The sequence below is a fragment of the Ursus arctos genome, unplaced genomic scaffold (genome assembly GCF_023065955.2).
Source record: "Ursus arctos isolate Adak ecotype North America unplaced genomic scaffold, UrsArc2.0 scaffold_21, whole genome shotgun sequence".
NCBI lineage: Eukaryota > Metazoa > Chordata > Mammalia > Carnivora > Ursidae > Ursus > Ursus arctos.
The window spans coordinates 42,566,393-42,585,290 of NW_026622886.1; the positions used below are offsets into that span (position 1 = coordinate 42,566,393).

The 18,898-nt window shown below is 43.9% G+C and overlaps 1 protein-coding gene across 1 annotated transcript; it reads right to left on the reverse strand.

The window, feature by feature from the left end:
- Positions 1-4,429: 4,429 nt before the first annotated feature.
- LOC113256217 (mucin-19-like) lies at positions 4,430-14,850 on the reverse strand. Its single transcript, XM_026499954.2, has 3 exons — positions 14,316-14,850; positions 5,571-5,750; positions 4,430-5,487 (listed from the first exon to the last, which is right to left on the reverse strand). Exons 1-3 carry the CDS (start codon positions 14,848-14,850, stop codon positions 4,430-4,432), a joined length of 1,773 nt encoding a protein of 590 aa, XP_026355739.2.
- Between the last annotated feature and the right edge of the window lie 4,048 nt (positions 14,851-18,898).

The following is an 18,898-nucleotide window of genomic DNA, read 5'->3' on the forward strand; positions in this document are numbered from 1 at the left end:
TGCACTCTTGCTCTCACCCTTCTCTCTTAAATAAATAAATAAAAATTTTAAAAAAGAAACTAAAGGGGGAAAAGGAATTATCAATGTGTTCATATGAGGCAAATGTAACCATTTTTAAAATCATTACTCATGTAGCACGGTGTCCTCTATCATTTTCTAAAATCACTCTCAAGACCTGGTTTCCTTATGGTTCTGGAAACTTACTAAAAATAGAACCTTCCCCAAGTTACTTGTTAAAAAGGTGAATGAACAAACGAGTTGTATAGTAAATTCCAGAGAGAGAGAGAGAGAGACTTAAAGAAAGGTTAGAATTTGGATGGTCAGAAAGGTGGGAAGTTCATGCTAGGCATATGGGTCCTATATGCAACAAAAAGGGTTCCATAACTTGTTGAAACTATCAAGAAATAATGTTCTTGTTTCATCCCTCTCTGTTATCTTGTTGGCAATCTACAGAAAAGATACAGTATAGTGTACAGTAGTCTAATATGTCCATAGATTCCCTCTCGTGGGTTCCTTGCCACTTTATTTGGTGCACTAAATCGACATCAATTATTGCTTTACTCTAGGATTCTACACAGATCTTTTGTTTTTAGGGATCTGGGCACAGCACTTGAAATAAAGATGGCTAGGTGGTTAACCCTGATAGTTACCTCCTTCAGCATAATTCCCATGCTCCTTTTCCCCTCCTGTAGTACTGCTGTCCTCCTCCCTGACTTGGGTGGACTGTCTGATTTACAAGAGTAAATGCTGAATTTCCAGCTCTGTGATCAGTGGGTCAGAGTGGAACATCTGAAACAGCAACCCTAGTTTACCGGCAGCTTCCTAATGGAGTCCAACTTTATAATTCTCTATTCCACTATCCCCATTTTCAGCCCACCCCTCTCCTGTCCTGCTCCTATTTTTACTTTCTATTAAGATCAAACAGAGCCCCCGGTCAAAATCCATTAAGTCCTATACAACTTGGAGCCTTCTAAGCCTTCAGACCTCTGTGCCTTCTGGGAGGTGGAATAGGAGTGTCTAGAACAGGAGGTTAGACCAGACATTTGGTTTTCTGTTTAAATGCCGGGATCACGTTTTATGGAAGATGCTTAGTGCAGTATCCAGGACCCCTCTTTCTTCCTTGCTAATGGAATGCTACTTGCCCAGTGTCGGCAGTGTGGCCAGTCTCAGGCTCTGGCTCATAATTGTGAAGGGGATCCTCACCTCCTTTGCAGTTAGGAATGGTCATTTACCCAAATCTGGCCGAGGAGATTATAGGAGGTCTGCTGTGGTGAGATGTTATGGGAAATGTATTATGCTTCTTATAAAAAGGGCAGTCGCGATGGCGTTTTTCCCTTTCTTCTTCTTTCCTGCCTTGAATGTGAATGTACCAGGAGCAGCAGCTACTTTGTGACACTGAGGAAAAGTCATAGACTCGGTGCCAGGACCCATCTCCCTTATGCTTCTTATAATTTGGAAAAAAATATTTGTTTGAGCTACTGGTCCTTAGGTTTTGTTTGTTCTATTTTTGTTTCTTTGTTTCTGGCAGACCCGTGATTCCTAACTCATAGGTTTGGGGGGATTTTTTCTTCGTTATACTAATAGGAACAAAACTAATCCATAACAGAAATGAAAAGATCAGTGGAAGAGAATACAAACCAATGTAAGAAGTGCCTATTTCAAAATACCTATAGCCTATGGTTGAGAGAAGGGGGCTACAGTCCGACTGTGTTCTCCTAAAATTCATATGTTGAGATCTAATGCCCAGTGCGATGGCATTAGAAGGTGGACCTTTGGGAGGTGATTAATTGATGAAGGTGGATCCCTCATGAACTAGATTAGGGAACTTATAAAAAAAACTAAAACCCTAGACAGCTCCCTTGCTCTTTCTACCATGTGAGGACACAGCAAATAGATACCATCTATGAGGATGTGAGCTTTCACCAGACCCTGAATCTTCCAGTGCCTTGATCTTGGACTTTCCAGCCCCCAGAGCTGTGAGAAATAAATATTTGTTGTTTATAAGCCTGGCTAGTCTATGGTATTTTGCTATAACATCCCCACAGGACTAGGGCAGAGAATATTTTTTTAAAGTTATGACCCTATATTTTAGATTTTTCTACTTTGGGTCAATTTTTTCCCCAGAACATCTCATTCATTCATTCATTCATTCATGCATTCAAGAAACATGTATTGACCCCTAGCTGTTTGGCTTGTATTAGAGTAGGTCCTAAAGATGCAACAATGAAATGAACAAAAAAAACCTCTTTTGTTCTCATGAAGCTCAGTCTGGTAGGAGATATATGCAAGTAAAGAGGCATGACTGGTGGGGAGGGAAGAAAAGGCATAACAATCCCAGAGAGCTACATGGACAAAGGCTCAGAGATGAGCTGGCCTGTGGTGTGTTAGAGATGAGTGAAATGTTTAGCATAGACCTGCTAGGACTGAGGGGCTGGAAATAGAGTTGAAATCCAGAGCAGGGCTACGTGTAATACCCTTGATTGGCAAGCTTTATAATCTGGTGTGGCCTACAGGCAATGAGTTGTAAGTAATCTAAACTGTCGTCGTATTTTAAAGTCGTTGGGTTGACGTGAACATATTTCCTTTGTAGGCAAACCAATGTCATTTAGAGGACTAACTAAAATGGAGAGAAAACTATGAAAGGGAGAAGATTCCCACCATTATAGAAAGTTCTATTGGGCAATGTGGACAATGCTGTTTTAGAACATTTTGAAGGACTTGAATGAGTACCAAGGGAAATGTAAATTAAAAGACATTCCCTGTCATACCCGTGAGACTGGGGGAAATGGAAAAGTTGATAATACCAAGTCTTGTTGCAGGTGTGCGAAAAGTAGGTGTCTGATACACTAATAAGAGAGCGGACCGTTCCAACCACTTTGAAAAGCAATAATATCTAGTAAAGATGAATATGTGACCCTAGCAATTTAGCTTCTAGGGACAAAAGTAAGAGAAACATTCTCATGGGCCAACAAGGAGACCATGAGTACAAGGGACATCTCTACAGCATTATTTTTTAATGGAAAAAAAATCCTCTAAATGTCCATATGGGAAGATGAATAAATAAGTTCTGAACTATCCATTTAGTGGAATGCTATACAGCAGTTAAAATAAAGATTGATATATCTCAAAATGGCTAGATCTCAGAAATTTGTTGAATGAAAAGTTGTATCTATCTTGTGAACAATGAGGGTATATTATGTTCATGAAAGCCCCGGCGGAGGGTTCCTCTGTACTTCTGTGCAGACTGTCTCCATACTGCCACCAATTTTTGTAAAAAGCTAATCTGGTTATGTTACCCCTTGCCCTTCGTTTAAGTGGGATAAAAGCTCTGTAACTTAAAAAAAAAAAGAAAAGAAAAGAAAAAAGAGGAAGAAGTTGCCATTTTCTAGATTAGAACAATCCGTGTCTCGTTTAGCGTTGTGTTCTCAGCTCAGCACTTAACGGAGAGTCCGAAGGTGGGTCAGAAAGGTAATAATAGACCGGTGATGGGTAGTAAGGAGGGCACGTATTGCCTGGTGCACTGGGTGTTATACGCCACTAGTGAAGCATCGAACTTTACATCAGAAACCAGGGATGTACTGTATGGTGACTAACACAATATAATAAAAAATCATTTATAAAAAAAAAACACTGTAAAAAAAAAAAGAAAGGTAATAAAGACAATGCAAAGTCAGAGAATGCTACCTGCTAGGGAAGGGTTGGCACAAAATGAACTTGCGATACTTCCTGAGGTCTTAGAGAGTCTGTGTTCTCACTGAGATGTGCAGGGTCTGTCTGGTTTAGCTTTGAAGATCTAAATCTAACTCGTTTCTTTCACAGGATCTGAAATTATTCTGGGAGTCCCTCTCCTCATCCTTCTTTTCCCTCTTCTTCCTGGGAAGCTTTATGTAACATTTGAAGTGTATCTGATAGTGTTTGGAAAGCTCCATGCAAAAAGCTGGTTCTGTTGGATGCAGCATAATTGAGAATGCACAGCTGTTTATTCGCCAGGTCCTGTGCTAGGATCTAGAGCCTTGGAACTGAGTAACACACCCCTGCTCTCAAAAATCTCATAAATAAATATAAACTCGTCATTATATCCCTGCAAGATCAATGCCAAAATAAACGACTTAAGCTTCCTTAACTATTCTATGCAAAATGGCCTTTATAAGTTGGGGAGAATAAGAGCGGTAAAGGAATCACGGCAGGCGACCACCCAGGGGGTGCCAGAAGTTGGAAGTAGCCCTCCTCCCCCAGCCCCCGCCATCAATGCGGCTCAGAACGAATTGGCTTTTCAGGAACGCTGAGAGAAAAGGAAAAGCCGGCCAAATCTTCCAGGCAGAAGTAGTTCCGATCCGAGGATTAGAGCCTGTCAATGAGGGGTGTCCGACCTGGAGGAAGGAAAGAAGGAAGGAAATATGGCTTAAGCTCCAGGGGAGACTCATTTGCTTTAGCAGAGAGGGTCAGGCATCAGGAACACGCGTTCATCGGAAAGGTTTCGCAGGCGGGGATGAAGCAAGGCGCCTCCGCAGTCCTGCGCTCGCCGCGCTGCTGGGGCCCCGGGCGTCCGGGGCTCGCGCCTGGCTGGGCCCGCGGTCCGCCCCGCAGCCTGCAGCCGGGACTGGGGGCCCGGAGCCCGCGCGCCGCCCCCGCCTCCTCCTCTGCGTCGCGGCCGGGCGGGGCCTGAGACTGACCTCCAGCGGCCAGGCCGCCTTTGAAGTCCGGGCGGGCCGCCCGGGAGGGAGATGGATGACCGTGGGGGACAGGGACCGAGGTGCGCCCCCGGTTCCCACGATCGCCGGCGCGAGGGGCCAGTGCAGGGCGCGGGCTGGTGCCTAGTGCAGAATGCGGAATGAGTGTGCACGTGCGTTAGGGAGGGATGCGGTGCGAGGGAGCCGGGCTGGCGTGAGGGGGTGAGGCGGAACTGGAGTGCCTGTGTGACAGAGCAGGTAGTGCGAGTGCATGTGTGTGCGGAGGTGGCTGGGTGGAGTGTGTGAGGGAGGTGGCAGGGGTGAGGATGAGAGGGAGGGGGCGGGGACGAGTGCTTGCGGGAGGAGGAGGCAGGGATGAGTGTGAGGGAGGAGACAGCTGAGTGTGAGTGAGGGGGCAGGGGTGAGTGTGGGAGGGAGGGGGCCCGGAGTGAGCGTGTGAGGAAGGGGCCGGGTGAGTGTGTGAAGGAGGAGACCGGGTGAATTGGCAGGACGGGCTGGAGAGTGGTAGGGCTCCAGCTAGGTGCGTGGGTAAGTGGTCGCCGGCTGTGGGTGGACTGGAGAACCGGCTGTGTCCGCCGACCCGCGGAGAGGCACTCAAGACGCCGCGCCCCGGGTGTGGAGAGGTCGGGGACTGTGGACACCAGCTTGGGGTGCGCGGGTCTGTAACCACGAGTGTGGGCGGGGCCGACCCTGGCGGGCAGGAGGAGAGCAGCGAGCACTCGGGCACTAGGCATCTTGGCCGGCGCCTTCTCTACCCTGTAAGGGGACCCGGGGTAGGAATGAGGTTCCGTTGAACCTAGGAGGGCAGCGAGAGCTATTAACTTGTCACTGGGATCCGCCCCTTCTTAAAAAAAAACTCCGCGAGCCGAGGGGACCCACAGGCAGGGAAAGCCGGGCGAGCTGCGGTGGCCACTCTGCTCTGCGGGCTGGAGTTTCCGAAGCCTGGGCCCGCGCCCGGGCCAGCCCCTCCTCGCCCCACCCCTGCGCCCGGCCCCGCCCCCTCAGACTGCGCGGCGTCGGCCCCCGAGCCAATGGGAAGCTCGCAACCTCCAGCCGGGACTGCAAATCACCGCAGGAAGTGTTAGGCGCGCCACAACCCCAGACAGAATCGATTACCTTTCTCCCGCCGTAACCCAGCTGGGGAACCAGAGAGAAACCCGGCCGGCTTCTGGCTCTGCCGGCGGGCGGGGAGAAAGCTTAGTCCTGATGGCTCCAGGGGCCCAGGAGCTTTGCTTCTTACCTCTCTTGCTCCAGCCCTGCAGACACGGATAATAACGCTCTCGGTTTGAGGCTCAGAGAGAGGCTCATTAACCAGAGTTGACAATAAAGGCTCTCCTGGAGAGGAAGGCAGTCTTCTTGACCAAACTCCAAATTATTTCTGATAGGGTCATCGCGTAAATCTACAGGTCACGTCTGTTCAAAGGGACTTATTAAAACATTTGTTGACCTAGGAGTGGGAGTTACATCTGAGAGGGTGTGTGTGTGTGTGTGTCTGTGTTTGCAATGTTGGAGAGGGCACCCCATCCCAACCAGCAAAATACACACAATGAGAGGATGTGAAAGGGTCTTAACCGACAGCCGGTTCAATGTTATGTTTGAACGTTCTCTTTGTTTGAGGTAGAACCTTGGGCTGCAAGGTAGTTTGGCATTCCTAAGATTTAGTGGCTAAGAACAGTGTTGAAATAAAGGAAACACTGCACAGAAAATTTTGAGCAGCAAAAACAAAAAGATGGACGCATTGAAAGGAGAAAAAATAACAAAATAGATAATAGAAGACACTTAGAAATTATCTTCAGTGTTCTTTAAACTCAGTAGGCATTTCTAGGGCGCCTCAGTGGCTCAATCAGTTAAGCATCTGCCCTCTGCTCAGATCATGATCTCAGGGTCCGGGGATGGAGCCCTTCGTGGAGCTCCCAGCTCAGTGGGGAGTTTGCTTCTGCCTCTTCCTCTGCCCCCTTCATGCTTTCTCTCTCTCAAATAAATGAATAAAATCTTTTTTTAAAAAATAGGTGTTTCTAGAGAACTCTGGTCTCTCTTGCGGAGTCAGAGCTCAAATCTGCATGTAAAGGTGTTTGCTTTTTGTATTACAGTGTATTACAGCCCAATAAGGTGCTCTTGGCTACAAGGCTTGTAGTGGAGAGGTGCCTCCTTTTACGGCTTCTTTAAATTTTCAAATTTGAACTAAAGAATGTTCAAACTCCAAATCCGAACTAAATTCCCTCTTCCCTCTCATCCATCTACCTCTAAATTTGAAGATACTGATTACACAACAAAAATGGCTCTGTTCCTTTTGGCTGGGAGCTGCTTGTATTGTCACTCTTTTATTTTACAGGGAACTTAAAGCTGATTTCCTTTCTCTGCTGCTGAAGGCAGTCAATCCTCTTGGTGTTTGTTTCAGAACATCTTTATTTAACAAAAAATGATTGATTTGCACCAGTAAGCATACCTTAACAAAGTTGTCAAATTCATTGTACTATAGCAATGGGCATTAAAATTAAAAAGGAAACATGTTAACAGTGTTTATGAAATGATAATTCTTGAATACTTGAAATTAAACTTCATACTCATTTCTTTAGTTGGTCGGATGCCTTCCACTTTTTTTTTTTTTTTTTAAGATGCTGTTATATCATTTGGCAAATTTAGGAACAGATCACTTGGGGGAGGGGAAAGCTGTTACCTTCTTTTATTCAATAGACAATTGGATTAATAACAAATACCCCTATACCTTGTATGGGGCATGTGACTTGAAATAAAGTCTTTGCCCGTATTCTTTACCTTAACTAGCTGTCTCAGATTCATATTGTTAGTTAAACACAACTAAGATTGTTTAGTTAAATACAACCAGTGTTCTCATCAAAATAATTAATTCTGCTAAGCACCTAACTGATAAGGCAGAAACCTATCAGTTATTTAAAAAATTCTGCCTTCTTTGCTCCCCATACCTAATCCATTACCAAATCCTAATCATTCTACCTCCAAACTATATCCCCAGATCCCAATTTTCTCTTCTGTATCCTACCCAAAAATACCCAAGCCGTATTTTTCCCCAGGATTGCTCCAATAGCCTTGTGTACTGGCTTCTCCTTGCCCTTACTTCCTTGCCATGTCTCCTTCCCTGCCTCCCCCAATCTCTCTCCTGTGCCTGGAAATACACAAGATGATTTATTTTAAAAAACCATGCATTGTCTCCTGTCACTGCTATTCTTACAAGTGTTCAGACTCTTGTGTCATGACCTACCAGACTTGTATGACCTGGCCTCTGCTTACTTTTCCAAAATCCATGTGGGCACCTCCTTCCCCTTTACCTTCTGTGGCTTTTCCGCCAAGTCTTCACACAGTCTCTTCCTCACACTCTGCAGGGTTGGCTTCGTCTTAGCCTTTAGGTTTCTGTTTGAATGTCACCTCGGGGAGCCCTTCTCCCGAGACACTCTGTACTCTCTCCACATGCTGTTTGCTTCCTTTGGATCATGTGTCAGGTTGTAATTATATGTTATTTTGTTGTTTATGTGCTTTTTGTCTGCCCACCTGTAGGCTTCATGTGGGCAGGGATTCTGTCTGTTTTATATGCCCAAGGTCTAGCATAGGATATGGCTCTCAAAAAATATTAGTTGAAGGAAGGAAGGAAGGAAGGAAGGAAGGAAGGAAGGAAGGAAGGAAGGAAGGAGTGACTCAACTCTGAAGATGAACATCTCAGTAAAGTGTTAATGTCTCTGGGCCACATCTCCCTCCTGTAATATACATACTGTATACACACGCACACACACGCACGCACACACACAAAGATCTAGAAGGCATCTCTACTGGGATTTCCACCAGCACACAGACTCAAAAGGTCCCAAACCAACTTCATTGTGTGGTGCCCTTCCTGTATTCCCTCTTTCCATCACTGACACTGACGCGTTTGCCCAATCCAGAAATCTGGCAATCCACGAGATTCCTTCCCTCTCCTCATGGCCCATACCCAACTGGTCACAAAGCCCTGTAAAAATGGCAGGCGCCATCTCTTCCTCTCCTTCCTACTTTCCCTCCAGTTGGTCAGGACTCCCGGTTTCCCATCAGCTTTACCACACTAGATCCCTACAACTCTATTCTGGGGGAATCGATCTCGGTGCTCCTCAAATGTGCGAAGCATGCCCCTCCCTTAGGATGATGTATTTGTCCTTACGCTTTCAGTTCTCCGCTCCAACGTCTCTTTTCACAGATGCCCTTCTTAATCAGCCTACATAAAATAGCATTAAAAAAAAACCCTTCACTTTCTACTCCATTTTTCCAGCACTTACATTACAGATTTATGTACTTTTGTTTATTGTCTGCTTTCCCAGTAAAATACACTCTATGAAGGCAGAGATTTTGCTCATTGCTGAATCCTCAGTGTCTCAGTGTGTGGACATAATAGGCACTCAGTAAATGTTTCTTGTGTCCTAACTTGTCTCTCTGACCTTACCGGTACCCTCCTTCATCCAACCTCTGAGCTGCCATCACAGTGATTTTCAAAAACCCACATCTGCTCTTCTCCTTTCAGGGGTACCCTCAATCTCTATCATGAGGTCCAATCTCATGTTGAATAGCAATTGCCCAAGGCCACCCAGCTACCAAGTACGAGAGCTGGGATTCAAATCTGGCTTAGACTGCCTTCAAGGATCCAAACTCTTCAAAACTATATTTTCCAGAAACACCAGACTATTCAGGCTTACAACACACTGGCCTATTTCACACCTCTGTGCTTTCGCATATGCTATTTCATCCGCCAGGAATGTTCTTCCACTCTTTCTTACTCACCTTGTAAACTCCTACTCATCTTTCAAGACCCAACCCAAATGTCACTCCGTCTTGAAACCTCACTATTCCATTAGCCTGAATGAATCGCTCCCTCAGCTGTTCAACCACAGTAATTTACACATATTTCTATTTTTGCATTATTGCTGTGTTGTAATTATTTATTTACTTGTCTTTCATCCACAGTGAGTAATCAATGAATAACTATTGGGTGATAGTTTAGATACTTGAGAGTCCATTTTGCTGCTTGAAGTGGATACATTTCACACTGCGAATGACCATTGGTTTACCGTCCTAATCTTCAGCTTAGCTTCTCCCAAGTCTCTCGAGACTCCTAAGTTAATTGGCTAGTTAGAGCATTTGGAAGGTGTAGCATTTAGGAATTGCTTTCAGCTAGCAGAGACCAGGAATAACTGGCTAACACAAGACAAAACTTTTTTTTTTTTTTCTCTTGCAAAGGCAGTCCAGTTCAGGTATGGTAGCTCCACAGCCATCAGTGACTCATTTTACCTTTTTGTCCACCATTCATATTAGGTGGCTTCCATTCCCACAATTGCCTCATGGTCCATGATGGATGCTGGAGCTGCAGTCATCACATCTTTTTTTTCTTTTTTAAAGACAGAAGGAGAAAGGTTCATTAAAGTCACAGAGGAGCTATATAAAATTTTGTAGATTCTTGATGCCTCTTGGGTTTGGTCCTATAAAAGCCTCCTGCCACAGCACAACAGATTAATGCTGATTATAATCATGTTAAAGTATTTTGCCACATGTAGTAGTTATTTTAAAAATTGCCACAAATCCTTTGCTACTCTTCCCATTGAGAGGTAGAGTTTATCTGCCCCGTGCAAATCTGGACAACTTTATTCTGACCAATAGAGTATGGCAGAAGTGATACTCTATTACTTCCAAAGCTAAACCGTAAAAAAATCATGAAGCTTCTCCCTGGCTTTCCCAGAATGTGTGCTCTAGGTTAAGCCAGTTGCTATGCAAGAAGACCTGAGTACCCTGAACTGCGACGCTAGAGGGGCCAACTGCAGTCACTCTGTTGACAGCCCTTGTTGAGCTCCCAACCAAAAGCCAGTATCATCTACCCCTTCGTGTTGCATGTCGCACCTGACATCTCAGTGCAACCACATGAGAGCACGGCCAGCTGACCCATCCCCAAAGTCCTGACCCACAAAATTGTGAGCAGACTAAAATGTTTGTTTTAGACTGTTGGGCTTGGGAGATATTTGCTCACAACAATAGATCACTGAAACGCTATCGGAAGTGACTAATGGTCTGTCCAGATTGAGGCGTGCCAGTCTTTACCAAATTATTTCTTTCAAACATCACCTCTGGTAGGATCCTGTGTGTTTACAATCATACTGATCTATCGCCGAATCTCTAAATCTCACTAATCGTAAACCCAACAATATTTTTGCATAATTTCTCTGAAAGTTTTTCCAGTTTTTTGTAACTCTGAGGCTCTCAGCCTGACATTTTACCTAAGGAGCAAGTAGGTTACAGACATAGCTGCTGTCTCTTAATGTTCAGTGACACATTGCCTACCTCTCTGGGGAGAAACCCGCCTAGAACAATTAAGATGGTTTGTAGGTTTCACCAACTCTTCATTATGTGGAGAGGAACTGGTTATGCATCAATGCATGATTTCAACATAGATTGCTAGTTAAGTTTGTTCCCTTTAAAAATATTCTCCTTGAAGGCAGGATGCTAAGTGAAAAAAGTCAGTCACGACAGGAAAAATACTGAATGATTCCACTTCTATGAGCTACCGCGAATAGTCAGATTCATAGAGAAAGTACAATGGTGGTCGCCAGAGGCTGGGGGAGAAAGAATGGGAAGTTAATGTTTAATAAAACAGACTTTCCATTGAGGAAGATGAAAAATTTCTGGAAATGGTTGGAGATGGTGGTACAGCAATGTGAAAGTACTTAATGCCACTGAGTTATACATTTAAACATGGTTAAATGGTAAATTTGACGTTCAGTGTATTTTACCACAATAAAAAAAAATTCTCCATTCCAACAGCCCCTATAAGAATCAAGACAAGCAGAAACAGTCTCTTAACAGACCAGATAACAATCCTTTGAGGGGTATAAAACAGGATGAGCTCCCTTCTTGTTTACAACCCCCCCGCCATAGTAAATAGAAAGATAGATATCTTCCTCTGGTTTGATGATATTGTTTTATTATTGCGAACCCAAAGTAGCCTCAAAACAAACAAACAAACAAACAAACAAACAAAAAACAAAAAAAAACCCACAACTAGTTGCAGTATCTAACAACTGTCAAACATAATGGCTTTCCTTTAATAAAATTAAAGCCGTTGTGCTCAGGAGCTAGTCTCAATTCATTCAGTTTCATTTTGCAAGGAACACATCCTGGAGTTTCCTCAGAAAGCGTCGTCCCTTGGTCAGAGCTGTTGGGGGCAGTCCCACTGATGTTTTCCTCCAGCCACTGTGGGTGATTAGGAAACACCAGCTTTGAAATATTTTCCATGCCAAAACAGTGTGGAGCTCTAGGGACTCAATTAAACATTTGTTCAAGTGCTGGAGCACATTCAAAGCAACTTCCTAAGGAAAATTTTGGCTCACCCTCGAGATGCCCCGCAGCCTACTCTGAGGAAAACTCGGGTGGTCTTCATTGGTGTGAATACACTGATTTGCTTCTGCCTCTTTAGTAGAAGGATGACAAACTTAGCATTTGCGCAGTTGTTATCCAGACCCCGTAAATCTGTGCTCTAGGGTCCAAAGGAATACCAACACTCTGGGCTCCTGCCAAAGGGAATAATCTTAATTTTAAATTATTTGGCTCCAATTGAGAGAAGTGTTATATAGAGAAGACGTCCTAGTGGATATGTTACTTAGTGTTCAAGGTGAACCCCCAAACACTGAATTATATTAGCTCAGTCTACAAAGACTCATCTTTACTCAAGTCTTCATTTTTATGAGAGGTTATTACAGAAAACAGGGCTGTGATTTCCCCCTTTTTTTCTTGTATAAAAGTTCTCTCGGGATACTGCCTGTTACATCCCTCTCTGCCCTTCTGGATAGTCCACATAGCAAATTTCTTTTATAATTTAGTTTCATTTGAAACTGGGCATTCTTGGGACACCTGGGTGGCTCAGTGGGTTAAGCGTTTGCCCTGGGCTCAGGTCCTGATCCTAGGGTCCTGGGATCCAGTCCCACCTCCAGCCCCCTGCTCCGCGGGGAACCTGTTTTTTCCTCTGCCTCTGTCTCTCATGAATAAATACATAAAATCTTTAAACATTTTTTTAAAAAAAGAAAACAGGCATTCTTTGCATTTTTCAACAGCAAGATTGATGTCAGTTAGGGTTTTTCTGTCTTTACGTTGGCTGCTAAGAAACTCAGAGCCAAATGTGAAGCTTGATCTCACTAATCATGTTAACTCTTAGGGTTGCCTTAATTCAAGTTTCCGCTTTTTTTTTTTTTTCTGGTTTTCTATTTTGATTTTACCAATTTATTTGAAATGGGGTGTTTTTAGTCATGGACCACCCACATCCTTTTTGGAAAGAAGTAATAAGTAAAACAAACTTAGCTCATAACTTTTAACTCCCTTTGATTGTGTCACCTCAGCTCAGCCTCAATTTATAGGAATTGACCCCAAAAATGAGTGCTTAAGAAACTTAAAAAGGAAGAGAGTAATGATTTAAAGCTCATGGAAGGAAACATACTGAAGGTTCAAGAAGAGGCAGTATGCTAAATCCATATCAAGGACCCTCTTACGGGGAAAGGACCTCTAGTGAATTCTTTCACTTTAAGTGGAGCCCAAGACAGAGCTGAAATTTGGCTAGAGTCAGCTTAATAAAGGGCAAGGCTTCAGCTGGGAGGGATCCCACCTCCACCAAATTCCCAGGACTTTATTTAGGTCCTATCTTGAGGCATTTACACTTTCTACCTCTTGCATTGTTTAAACTTTCTTCCTGTCTCCTATCACTAGACTGGTTGATCTGGGAGGGTGGGACCCCTGAATTTATTCCTATTCTACTCCTTTTCCAATTCTTTCCTGCTCTTCCTACCAGAAGTTTGTTCAAGTATTCACTGAATGAAAAATACCTCACTCATTCACTTACTCACTAACTGAATGATGTTCTTTCAAAGGTTCCTTTGCATGTGTTATTTACTCTTGGGAATCTGCTGTCCCTTTCTCTGTAGTGTCAAACTCTGGATATTTGCCCAGACAGGATACCAAGATCTAAGGAGCATGTGACATTCCTCGCATTGCTTTGTTCTCCAATTATGATCAGCCATAAAGTTTCTGATAAGTAAATGGATGTGTCTCAGTAGGTCTTTCTGTTCCTTTCCAAAATTATCTCCATCGTTAAGTTCACTTTCCAAAATTGTTAGGCTTATTTGTCTGGAATGATGGGAATTGACAGGTTTTGGAACACATTCCTAGAAGATTCGGTTTAAACACCAATTCCTATGAGTGTGCCATTTGTGATTTTCCTACCAGGCATAATTAAAAAAAAACGAAATAGAAATCTGCTATAAAGTTTTTTGTTCTTTTGTTTTTGTTTGTTTGGTTGGTTGGTTTAAATCTACTGGCTGAATGCTTGCCATTGGGGATGCGGGTGGGAGGGAAAGAAGGAGGGCGTGGAAGTGGGGGAGACAGAATTTATAAAGGAAAGTCTGACAAGCTAACCTGCAAGCACATAATGTTGTTTGTGGGTGGGTGTAGGCTGCAGTTCATTGCTATTCCTTAGGTGTCCCGAATGACCCACTGCTCTGCTCCTGTGCTTAAAATGGCTTTTGTGTTTCTTTTTCCCCCTCCTGCAGAGTCGCAGTTAGCAGTCTGCCGCTGCCCCCTCCCCACTCCACCCACCCAGCCCGGGGCTCCGGGAGAGCCCCGCACGCTGTCCCCGGGACTGGCCCCGCCGCGCGGACGGGTCCCTTGTACTCGCCGCTGCCGAGAATCGGGACGCGCCGCCGGAACGGCCTTGTCCCCCTTCCCCCGTCCCCGCCCCGCGGCTCGCCCACCGCCGGCCTCCGGCTGCCAGGGCCGGGGCCACCGCCCGGGACCCCCGCCGGCGGGGGCGCGAAAATTGCTCCCGGGAGGAGCAAACGTTTGCATCCCGAGGGCAGCGCAGGGAGCGTGCGGACTTCTCCGTGGTGCCCAGGACAGGGGTGGCTGCTCCCCGAAGGCGCCTGCCGGGAGCCCACGAAGGGTGTCCCCCAGATGGCGTCGGCTCCCGCCTCTGCGGCGCGCCCGGGCTCCCTCCGGGGGCGGAGCGAAGGGTTTTTAAATTTCTCCCTCCCGGCGGACGTGCCCTCTCCCTGCGGGCAGGGGTGCCGCTCTGCCCCGACTCAGCGCCCGGCGATTCGACTTCACCAATTAGAGGCAAGTTGGGAGCTGACATTAGCATTTAAAATGAATATTGTTTAAAAAAAAAAAAAAGAAGAAGAAAAGAAAAGAAAGAAAGTTTTGAAGAGGGAGGGGCCGGAGTGGAAGTGGAGAGCAGGAGAGAAGAAGTGTTAAAATCTCTCCCAAACCAAACCACGAGCAATCCAACTTGCTACGAGTTTGTGACAGTTTATTGGCTTTCCTCAAATGTCCTCAGATTAGCCTGACAGCTCCTTTCCTAAAAATGCCGAGTAAAAGCCCCCGACTCGGGAGCAGTTAAACGGTGTCACTGAATCCAAGCTCAGAGCGATTACGGAGTTAATTCACATAATAAGCAAATCATAGAGTTGACAGATTATTATATGAACACAGACAAATTGTTCCATAAAATATTTTGATACTGATTGTTTTATTAGTAACGTTAAGCCTCTTCATGGCTGTTTCTGTTTCTCGGGACTGACGTGTTAAACAATGCTCCCTGCTAAATAAATAAACCAAAATGGTGTGAACTAATTGTCTCCGTCATTTAACTGTACAGTTTCATTAACATTATTAACGCGATTATTGATAATTCTACTGGTTATATACACGGTCAAGATTTTTTCAGTAGCAAATGTTACCCACAGAGAAAAATATGCTAACTTAAAGTGAACTCGAAGCACACTTTTTGATGTTTCAAGATTTGTTAAGGGTTGTTGTATCCTTAGATCCTCAGAGAATTTAAACTGCATGTGTCCCATCTATTATGAGCAATTTCACCTATTAATGATGTAACCAAAAAACAACAAGGGATATAATCTTATAAGTCAAAACTTAGAAAAATAGGTTTCACCTAACAAAGAAAAGGAAATTGTAATTTATTTTTCATTTTATCAACGAATGCTCTGTGCAGTTTATTCAATATTGTATGTAATGATTTCCAGTTTTAATAGAGCCATGTGCATCTAAGATCAAAATGATTAATAAGCATTTTGCTGATAAAAAAGAAACACAGCAACTCAATCCTTTACATTTCAAGTAAAACTTCATTGACAAGGAAACTGCTTAAAAATGAAAGTCTTTAATAACTTAAGTGGGGTGTTACATATCACAAAAGTAGGTGAAAAGTCAAATTTTAAATTTAGCTGGCATTAGCACTTTCTCTCTGAAACTGGAATCTTACCTGTATGGTGAGCTGGACTTGGTGGGGGTGTGTGAAAAATTGGAAAGAGGAAGGAACGAACTAAAGAAATTTTAGTTCATGAAGAACAACAGAAATATGATAAAGTGTAGACTTATTTTTCTTATAACGAATGTAGTACAGTAGTAAAACTTGTTAAAATTTCCTGCAACCAGAGGAAATGTTCAAGCAACACCATGTACACCGTCTTACATTCTTGTTCTGGGCACTAATTTAATTAAAAATATGTTTCCTAGTAAGAGAAGTAAGAACATTCAGAGAGATCACTGAAACAGTGTTGTTTCGAAGAGGATGGCTTAGCACCTGTAGTATTAATAGCCTTGAAGATACTGTGGCATGAGGTTGTTACCATTAGACCAAAAGTCGAATTTGCCTCCATGTTTTAAAGAACAGTATGAGAATTTGAAATATTTCAGAGGAGACAGCCACCAGAATTAGAAATTTGAGTTACATTAATCAAAACTATTAAAGAAGTTAACTTCATGATCCTGGTAAGCGAAGTTCAGGATTGCTAACATTCAGTGGTCTAAGTGGTACCTTTAGAGCCCTGGAGTTGGGACAGATTGAAAGATTTAAGAGGAAGAAAGGAGACTTTAGTAGCAATGGGAACCATGGACATTAGTATCTGAAGACTTTCTTGAACACGATGTTATTGTATAGTAACAAGGCACTAAGCAATGCATTATTTCTTCCAGACTGTATTTCAAATACCTACTTAATGTTTAAAAATTTCTTGACAAACTGGGGCGCCTGGGTGGCACAGCGGTTAAGCGTCTGCCTTCGGCTCAGGGCGTGATCCCGGCGTTATGGGATCGAGCCCCACATCAGGCTCCTCCGCTGGGAGCCTGCTTCTTCCTCTCCCACTCCCCCTGCTTGTGTTCCCTCTCTCGCTGGTTGTCGCTATCTGTGTTAAATAAATAAACAAAATCTTTAAAAAAAATTTCTTGACAAACTGAGGAAGAAAGCAGGACTCGAGGGTCCTTTTTCGGTTGTTCATTGTGAAGTTCTACATAGAAATAAAACATGTTCAAGTGTATTCCCTTAAGTTATTGTTTCGATGACAGATCCTTCCTTTGTCGTTTTCTCCTGTATTCCTAGAATTGATTTGCATTTTCATAAAAACCTACTGGTTTGGTCTGACTACAGAAACTTTCTGAACCTCATTCTCTTCAACTGTTAGAATAGTTCCTATCTCACAAGTTGTCATGATCAACTGATACCATGATGTACTTTCGTCATGTTTCATCATGTTTTTAAAAAGCTGATTTATTAAGAGAAACTCCCTTCAAATTTATATTATGGGCGATGACTTTCTACATTTTTTATTGCCATATTTGATTGCCTTTTTCCAAAGTAGCTAAAAGATCAAGAGCACACTTGCTTTTTCTTGCTAGGTTTTTAAATTGTAATTCATTTTTTTTCTTTTGAGAAATTAAATGAATACACCAGTGGAGACCTACCGCTACTGAGCATACTTTAAGGAACAAATTCACTATTAAAGGTGAACATCAGAATTGCCAGTGGGGGGGTCCGAGGGATTCAACACAGACCCAAGTGAGTCAGAACTCTAAGGGTGGGTTCCAGAGATCCTTGTTTTGAAAAGTTCCACAAAATAAGATGCATGCCCCCGAAATCTGAGAACCTTGCTCCAAGAGTTAAATGAATTACCTTCTTTCTACAGCCAGAGATGCTAGTTGTGTTTGCATGTTGAGACCCCAGAATTAACCTAGCTTCTGAACGGCATCTTCACTTCTGCACCTTCAGGGAAATTGCAGACAGCTGATGTCTTCTGGTACTTGTGAGCTATTCTGGCTTGCGCTCCTTCAGACTCAAAAAGGCTGATAGATCATTTGGTCTCCTAGAGATCTCAGAGCCTAAACTTTAAGATGACTGGAATTTTCCTCCATGTCTTTGGAGACTGGTAGATGGGCTCTTACTAATGAAGCTGGGCTAACAGGTGGAATTGTGCCTACCATGAGCAAAGAACAATATATAATCAGCCTACTAAACTTAGACAAGGCTTTCTGGAACCACCCGAGAAGCATCAGAAAGACCTCAGAGGAACCTCCATCACCAAGGGCCACTCGTTCTCCTCGGGACTCTCAGATCCTGACTTATAGCTGAAAAAGAGACCTTAGGACGCTTTGGGGGATCAGAGTGGTCCTGCAACGCAGGCTGCTGGTCCTAGGAAGAAGAGGAGTATCTTCCCTGAGGATTCCCATTTCACCATTCTGTTAAGCTCCAAGCTTTTATTTTTATTTTTTAAAAAAGATTTGTTTATTTATTTTAGAGAGAGAGATAGAGAGAGCTGAGCGGACGGAGGGGCAGAGGGAGAGGGAGAGAGACTCTCAACAGAATCACCACTGAGCGCCCAGCCCAACTGGGGGGTTGATCCCAGGACCCTGAAATCACAACCTGAACCAAAATCAAGAGTCGGATGCTTAACCCACTGAGCCACCCCGGTGCCCCAAGCTCTAAGCTTTTAGACAACCAAGAAATGTGCTGAGGCGAAGCGTGTCCTGGGGCCCCTGAGCGCATTAAATCCATGGCTGGTCCTTAGGCAGAACCCCCAAGCTGAGCTTCTCCCGTCTCTGAGGGTGAACTGTAACTTCTCTCTCCGTTTGCTGACCAGTTCCTCATTCCCCAGCCTTCTCTGGAAAGCTCAAACGTTTTACAGTCCCAATATAATTAACCTTCCCAGATTCTTCCTCTTTTTCCCTGCCTTTGTAGTACGGAATGGCCTTAATCTTTCGTTTCCATTCCTTCCTATCCGTTGACATTTTCATCTCTTTACTTTCCTCTTTTCCATATTATTCTTTCTATCTGGATGCCATGACAGGAAGCCTGACTAGAGGAAGGCCAAAATTAACATATGAGGACCAGA